At 31.8% G+C, this 9,180-nt stretch overlaps 1 protein-coding gene across 1 annotated transcript; it reads right to left on the bottom strand.

Moving 5' to 3' along the window:
• Positions 1-3,273: 3,273 nt before the first annotated feature.
• Positions 3,274-8,183, bottom strand: LOC125203571 (sulfate transporter 3.1-like). The gene is made up of 11 exons (XM_048101952.2): positions 7,755-8,183; positions 7,430-7,637; positions 6,980-7,151; positions 6,063-6,128; positions 5,771-5,884; positions 5,316-5,432; positions 4,472-4,885; positions 4,179-4,369; positions 4,007-4,092; positions 3,774-3,850; positions 3,274-3,654 (listed from the first exon to the last, which is right to left on the bottom strand). Exons 1-11 carry the CDS (start codon positions 8,083-8,085, stop codon positions 3,466-3,468), a joined length of 1,965 nt encoding a protein of 654 aa, XP_047957909.2. The 5' UTR covers positions 8,086-8,183; the 3' UTR covers positions 3,274-3,465.
• Positions 8,184-9,180: the final 997 nt, after the last annotated feature.

A 9,180-nucleotide genomic window follows, 5' to 3' on the forward strand; every position in this document is an offset into this window, starting at 1 on the left:
ACGCATAACTGTTATGCGTCACTCCTTAAAGACGCATATTAGTTATGCGTTTCATTTACAGTGATGCATAATGCTTATGCGTCACTCCCTAACTGGGAACAATTCTATTCTTCTTCATTAAGATGGAATGCAATTAACAGCCTAGAACAAAAGAAGAATTCTATTATTTTAGTTCAGTCATACTCCCTCCATCCCATAGTAGATGTCACACTTGAGGATTGGTATGAGATTTTAGGAGGTTTTGTTTTGTGTATTAAGTGGAAAAAAAAATATTTATATTAATGTGAGAGAGAACTTTTTTCCAAAAAAAAATGAAATATTACATCTTTTATGAGACAAACTAAAAAGGAAAGTGTGATATCTACTATGAGATGAAGGGAGTATTTCTTTTTCTACTATCTTATCTTATAACAGTTGAGTTGTTACATTGACATTACTATATCTTTACTTTTGTATATTTTTTAAGTATTTTGTTGTATTATAATTTATATAAAAATTATTGTCTTGTTGACATGAAAAATAGAATTATTTATAACAGTTGAGTTGTTACATTGACATTACTATATCTTTACTTTTGTATATTTTTTAAGTATTGTGTTGTATTATAATTTATATAAAAATTATTGTCTTGTTGACATGAAAAATAGAATTAATATGCTTTTGTATGTAATGTTGGTTTTGATTAGTATGTGAGAATGAATTTTATTTTCATCGAACTTTATGGTATTGAAATTGAGGCATCTCCTATATTCGGTCAATGGCTGTCTAGTTAGGAGTGTTACATGAGTCGTTTCCTTTTTAATTAAAATCCAACACATTTAATTCATCTCACATTTTTCACTCATACTTTATTATGTTATTACATACTTTCTTTTTTCACTATTGTTCTTGATATATCTTTTGTCATTATTGTATCATTATGAGTAAGAAATATATGACATTTCATACTTCATTAACACTCCACTTAATTCATTAAATATTTATTTTTCAATCTTTGTATAAAAAAACAATAAACCTATGCAACCAAATTTTGTACAACCAAAAATTGATTTATTTGAGAAAAAATGTAATTTATTTATACAATTAATTAAAAAGTTAGACATATTTATAGTATAGGGAACATGCATAATATTGTGGTATTTATGTATAATTTTTTAAATTTTTTTGAATCATAAAATATAATTAATGCATATTTTAATTCAAATTTGAAAAATAATAGAGAAATAATTCAAATATAAAAATAAGAAATTGAAAATGAGATCAAAAACTAATAAAGTGTTTTTAATTTATTAACTATTTATATTTATTATTTTAATATTTAATTAACACATCAAAGTTACTAATATAATCTTGTTTTGGTTGTACAAAATTTGGTTGTTTATCATTAATCAAAAAAATATCCCGTGCTTTGTTCACACACTCTAGAAAATCATCAAAACTATCCAACATTCCCACCTTTCAATCTTCTTAACCTGCTAGGTTGATTAGATGGTGCTGAAATTGGACATAATCTCACTTTGACTTGCACAAATATCTAGAAGTGTGAAAAAAAGTGTGAAAAAAATTAGAATAATGTAGATCCCACTTATATATACCTCAACATGAGTGTAATGATCTAATGGATTGTTAGTCCCACTTGCTTAAAATAGAACTAATAAAAAATTGTAAAAGGTAAATGTAACTTTAAATTGTAGACATCATAAAATAGCAATTGAGATATTATTTTGTGAATGGAGTGAGTATTGAAAAATAGACAAACTTGTAAATGATACAGATTTTAATGTACAATTGGTAAAATAAGAAAGAGATGAGAAAAAGTAAGAGATAAAGGAAAAATGCAGTGGAATGAATGTTAGTAAATTGTGGGGTCTATATTGTAATTGATGTGTAAGATTATAATTTGTCCAAAATTTACTATATTTAAACTTGGTGTAATTTTAGAGGAGGACCTAAAATAATAAAACTAGTCTATATTTTTTTTTACGACGGATGGAATATTATTTACTATTTAGTATAGTTAGGCTTAGTCCATAACTATTAGTCACATACTCATTTTTTTTATTTTAGCTTCATAAAATTTAGTCTTATTTTATTGTTTACAAATCATTTTTTTAATGAGGTGATTTCACTATTCACTATTAAGATGTTAATTATTTTTTTTTTAAATTTTACTAATTTTACATAAAACTCGTATCGGTTACTACGAGGATTATAATTGATAGTGGGCAGATGAAGCAATATTTAATTGATGATATTAGAATTCGTGGGAAAATATGAATTTATATCTTTTCAGCAAATAATTATAGGATATTATGACCTCAGCTCACTAAATAAGAAAGCAAGTTCGAATAGAACATAGAAATTCTATGTACTTACGGGATGCCATAACATTTTCCTCAGTTAAAATACATCGATTATGTGATGGGCCAGGCCAGTGATAAATGTATTGCGCTAGGCCATTTGGATTAATTTTTCTGTGTCACAATAGGTCTATTCAGGTTTAGTCTTACCATTTACAAACAGATTATCATTATATCAGTTTTTGGATCATAACTATATTTTGAATAGTCATTTATTAATTTTTTAATGTCAACTCAATAATATTAGAATCATGTGCTAGGAAAATCTAACCATTATGTAGGGGGGAAAATAATACTTGTATAGAAATAAAACATCACATGCTCACATGTCAAAATGTTAAATACTAGGTGTAATTCATACAAAATTGATTGATTCTATTTTTAGAAATGAAAACGACTCACTCTTGCTCTATAATTTTTTTAATCACAACGCTATAAATAATTAAATACACCATATCCTAGGATTCTGGAAAATACCTCGCCCTGTTTCCATCTGTCCTAAAATTGTTTTGTTCGAGAATCCTAGTAGTCATATTCTAGAATAGTCATTTTTGTTTTCGAATTTGCAATTTTAGTAGAAGCAATCGACATGGATCAACTAGAGATTAATCCAAGAACACCGTTGGGGTGAAGTAATTTTTTAGAGTTTGTTGTTCTCCAAGAGGGAGAACGAATTGGAGCAAAAATTAGAGAAGCAGAGAGAATGAGAAAAATGAGTATTAGAATTTGGATTATAAATTAGAGAAGCAGAGAGAATAAGAAGCTTACCTTAATTTTTATCTCATCACAACAGATCTTCCCTTAACTATATTACTCTATCTTATAAATTAAAGTCAAGTATATATATGCCCTGTTACAAAGATTAAATTTTCAGTAGTGACTAACCAGTTGATAAAGATGAAGGCCAGAAATATTGAAAAGAAAAATTGAACCTCTACTTTGCTGTTGGGAGCTAGACTGTTTTTTTAGCCCAACTAAATTTTGTAAATAAAATCAAAGTTTCCACATAGTAGTCAAATCGAAACAGTTGAGCAACCGATTTATTTTTACTTAATTATTGGGTAAATCAAAGCTCCAAATGATAATCTTGTAACACGAGCTATTTTCACACATTGTTATACTGCTTGTCCGATTCATGAGACTTCATTTGTTGGGTACAACTATGAAGCATGTAATTGCATGCTCCAACAGCCTCTCCCACTGTCAGAAATATCCATTCTTCTCCTATTGTTTCTAAGAATTTTGACTTGTTTAGCTTCTTCATCACCTCTGCTCCAGGATTCACCATCATCAACTACTCGTATCATATCCACACAAGATTCAATATTAGATAATAGTACCAACTCTTTTCAATTTCATTATAGACTATAGGAGGAAATTAAAATGGAAGAAAAAAGATAAAAAGACCCTGACCTTTAGCCCTCTTCGATCAACGATCTTCTTGATCTCATCGAGCATGCTGATCCCACTCGTATCAATGTTCCCAACGGCTGCAGAGAAGATAACCATTTCAAGCATTTCACAATTAAAACACTAATAACTATTGACATTTTTGCGCACTATATATGACAAATTTTGAATAAGTATACAAAATTGTTAGACCTTTAAATAAGTCATACTAGTATCTTAGATAGTAAAATGCTCACCACTCATGTCAAGTACAACATACTGCAAGCTTGTTTCTTTAAGTGATTTCAATCTTTCTTCCTCGTCATCAATCCATCTTAAAATTCTGGAATAAACAATAAAAAAAAAGAAGAAATTTAACAACAAAAATTATTTAAATTGTGATGATAAATAAAAGAAAACAATAGTTACCTTTCTCTCAAATAGTTGGAATTAGCAAAGTAGATTGGAGAATCAATCTCAAGAATGATAACTCCAGGAACACTTCTTGCATTTTGATAGTGATCAATATTCCTAAAAACCTTTGAATCTGGAATATTACCCAAAAGAAATGTTTTGGGCCTTGCAACAAACAATAGTATTCTCATAATAGAGAGTCCAATCTGCATATATATATATATATATATATATATATATATATGAGTGATGCGTTAAATTTGTGGCAGATTGATATACATAAAGTTATTTTAGACATATAAATATACCGCTAGGACAAGGGCGATTTCGATGCTGGAGAAGACAACGCCAACATAGGCAGTGATGCAGACGAAGAAGTCAAATTTGTCGACGTGCCATAGATGGATTGCTGCCTGGTAGTCAATGAGGCCGAGCATGGCAGCGATGATGATGGAGGATAGGACGACGATAGGCGTGTAGTGGAACAATGGAGTTAGGAATAGTAATGTGATCATTACAGCCAAGGCCATCACTATATTTGAGACTGCAGTTTTGCAGCCGGCGTTGAAGTTGACCGCGGATCTTGAAAATGGGCCTGCGGTGAGGTAACAAGAAGTGCAAGAGCCGGCGATGTTCATCATCCCGAAAGCAATCATCTCTTTGTTGCCATCGATATGGTAGTTCTTGAACATGGCAAAGCTTCTCCCTACTGCTATTCCTTCCTGTCCATTTAACAATTTTTACTATGGCTTAGAAAAGTAAATCAAACAACATTTTGACATGATTGAAGTACTAATTTTTCCCCCGAGGTGATTAATTTAGAGTAAATTTGTACATGTATATATTCAACAAAAAGTGCATAAGTTAAACGGCAATATGAATGCATGCACTACTTTTCGCAAACTGCCACATGATATAATAATAGAACCGTATCAAACAAATCTCACCTTATATGGATGATTCGAAATAATTTGGTATTACATACCAAATTTAATAAAGTAGAGAAATCAGCCAAAACAACACATGTGATGTCCATATTCGTGCTCAATATAATCATGTAAACGTTTAATAATCAATAATGAAATTAGTCCCCACAAAATAATTAATGAAATAGTAATAACATACTGCTAAATTAAAGTAAAAAATTCTTACAGCGAGAGCTATGATGCCTGTGACTATGCCTGTTTTAATTGCTACCGGCAGGTATTTCGAATCCAAGTTCAAATCCGTCACTGAAGACGGATTAATCCCCCTTTTTAGCTCTCCGATCTGAAAAATAATCATGCAAAGTAAAAAATAATAGTAGTGTATAATCCACGTCAGATAGTACTGTAAAGCTAATTCGATCAATAATTAAAGTCATCAATTATTCGGGATTTGCATGCTAATGGAAATTACTTGTCAACAAAAACAAAAGAGCATTATTTTTGGACAATGTTGGAAAACAACATGCAACCTTAATAATGCTATTCTATGCACACTAAATGTATATAGAAATATCAAGAAGGGGTGAAATAATGTTTCAGATTTTTATGTGGTGACAAAAATAAAAGACGGAGATATTAATGAAATAGTGCAAAATAAATAAAATAAAAATAAAGGCTCACCACTTGGACACCATGTTTTTCTACATGGGTAAAGTACACAAAAATAGTTGCCATTATCACCGATGTTAATGGAGCCATTGCTGATATCCAAAATAACTTTGCCTTCTTTTTGCTCTACACACCAATAATTTAGTATTAATTCTTTCTTTGCTATAGTAAAAAAAAGTTATCACCAACCAGAGAATTGTGATCTCTTATACTACAATTGAATAACGCTATACATTAAGTTAGACATTTGCTAGCTAAAATGTAATCGACAATAGTTCAAAAATAATTAAATAGTTTGACTTACAAAGTATCTAGCAAGCAATAGGTAGAAAAGGAAAACTAATCCCAGCACAGCACTTTCCCATCTCCACTGCCAAATGATAAATAGCAAAAGTAAATAAATGTTAAATGACAATATTTTTTGATTCATCAACGTCGATTAACAACTGATTAATGTTTTGTACTAACCAAACTTAAATAATCATCACGAAACATCCGTGCCAGACAATGTCACTCACCGGATATTTGATCACAAAAATACTACTAATGTCAAAATATCTTTAAATTACTACAAAAATATCTTTTGGATTAGAAAAAGTAGTTCAATTTTTTCGTTTTTCAAGGGCAAAAGTATGTGACATGATATAGAGCAGACCTACTCGAGATCGAAAGAGATTCTTGAAAATGATATGAGGGATTAAAAAGAGTAAATCAATACTCGTTTGTTTGTCATCTACGAATTGTACAAAATATCCACATAATTGAAGCAGGAAAACGTACACTCGAGGGCCATATTTTTTCTGAATTGATTTAGATGAAGCAGCTAAGAATTGATGGCTGATAATACCCAAATTTTTGAATGTATAATGATTCAAACCTAAAGTTGGCCGCCACCTAATAATTAATTGTATTACATTTCAATTTGAATGAAAAAAGTAATGAGCCTAGCTGGTGGTTGGCGAGGTTTTTTCACAACGATTCACACAACACAATATACTAATAGTAATGATTTTATAAGTATAAGTGTTACGGACTCAATTTCCACGTATATCGATTGTGAGAGCAACTGGTATGAGGTATATAAGCTAAATGAGCTCTCTCTCCTAATATGCCAGTTTTTTGGTTGAGTTTTCATGTTTGGTCTGTTACAAAATATCAATAAGTAAGTAATCTTAAAATAGTAGTACTCCTATTAATTAGGAAAAAAGTTTGGTTAGTTACCTTATGAGTTTGAGTGAAAACAGAACGCATGACAGATAAAATATCAGTGGCGTGGGTGAAATGTTCAAGCCCGAGTAGGCCTTTGAGCTGTTGAAGGCACACCACCGTCGCGGCTCCGCTCATGAATCCTACTATCGTTGCATGGGATAGGAAATCCACTATAAACCCTAGCCTGCACATCTTCCTCTCTTTTAATCTTTTATTTTAATTAAGCTAAATGCATGTAGGAGTATAGAGTCTTCCTTTTTAAAATGAGCATGACATGTGCAATTAGGCAAATTGACAAATAATTGTTCCATCTTTAGCATAATTTTACAAAAACTATTGTCTTATTCATGTGATACTATTACCTTACAATTTATTTACACAAAAGGAAATAATAACCTTATTTTTATATATAGATAATCCTTTTAGAAATTAAATCAAGAATAAATTCCCTTATTTAATTACCTGAAAATGCCTAAGGCAGCTTCAAATAGGCCAGCAACAAATGTGGCAGTGAAAGCAAGATGAAGATAGAGCTTAGGCTCTTCACTAGCATTCACCACCGTTCCTAACATCGAACCCATCAGCAATGATCCAACAGCCACGGTTCCGACTGCCAAATCCCTCGAGCTCCCCATCACAGCATAAATCAAAGGCGGGACGAAGCTCGAATCTTTAAAAAAAAATCATTTTTTAAAAATGTACTAAGTCATTATATATAAAAAAATGATGTAAATTAATTAAGTTTGTAACTATATAAGTATGAGACAATATTAATTAATTTACTTACATAGGCCAAGGATAGGGGGTAAGTTGGCGAGCTTGGCGTAACTTATCCCCTGCGGTATGGCTAGGCTAGCTATGGTGATCCCGGCTATGAGGTCGGACTTGAACGAGTCCAACGTGTAACGCGGGCCCCACTCGAGGATCGGGAAGAAGTACTGCAGGCCGAGGACGACCTTCCTCCGCGCTGGCTGGTTCTTGAACTGCCGGAGGGGGTCGTCCGGGAAGAGAGTCTCCTTTAAAGTGTTCCTCAGCGAAGTCACGAACGGCTGCGGCGGAGGGAGGGCCACGCGGTGGCTGGCCGCCGAGCCGTACTCGCCATCATCGGCGTTGCCCATTTTTTAGAATGTTTTTTGTAATAAGAAGGGTTTTGTAGTATATGATGATTTTATTTCTTGATAAGCATATATTGTGAGTAGGTTTATTTGAGCATGTAATTGGGATTTTGTGGTAAGAGCTAAGACTGAATGGGGATTTATAGTGCATGTTTGGGTGCGTTTGTGGGGCCAAAAATAAACACAATCACACATGTAGATTGTTGGTATTAATTTGGAAGTTTAGCCTTTTTCTTTGTGCCTAGCCGCTTCATTGATTGGGAGATGGTTTAATTAGTAGAGGTCGATCAAATTGATTATCTTATTATTAAATTTTACATCACACAGTGCGCTCCGAAGCGCCAAAAAACATCACAGTTAATACATTTAATTAACATAATCAGCTTAATTAGAATTTTAATGATCCTAATCAATATTATAAATCATGCAATTAGTTTTGGTCCATCTATCAAAACAAAATCCACTTCTATATTTTAGAAAATAAAATTCATCATACATTACATTACTATTAATGTAGGTCCAATATTGACTATTACTCCCTCCGTCCCATATAATTTTACACAATTTGACTTGGCACGGGTTTTAGGAAATGTAATAGAAAGTGAGTTGAAAAAGTTGGTGGGATGTGGGTCCTACTTTTAAAGTATTGGTTTTATAATAAAATGTGAATGAGAATGAGTTATAACGAGATTTCAATTGCATATATTTCGATGATGATTAGATGATGAAATTTTATAAATTTTATTTCAGTTTTCGTAAGGAGATTTTATATCAATAAATGTATCGAAAAATTTCAATGTAATGCATGTACAATATCAATAAAATTGTGTTGATATTTTCAGATACTTGCATTGATATTCTCTTGTTATTGTGTTAATATTTATGACTTCTACTTTAACGATTTTGCATTAGTATCAGTGTCTTCTCTAGCCTCTATTTATAAGAGACAAAGTAAGGTCATGCTTGGTAATGTCCTGCTCATCCTTTACTATATGTTGCCTGACTCGACCTCATCTTGGCGTCGTCCCGCTCATCTTTTTCCTAACGCTATATGGGCCCCTATAATCTATTCTACTCGGCTTCACCCTTCACTCTACT

The sequence above is a fragment of the Salvia hispanica genome, chromosome 6, assembly GCF_029641045.1.
Source record: "Salvia hispanica isolate PSC_SH4W2 chromosome 6, Shi_PSC_v1, whole genome shotgun sequence".
NCBI lineage: Eukaryota > Viridiplantae > Streptophyta > Magnoliopsida > Lamiales > Lamiaceae > Salvia > Salvia hispanica.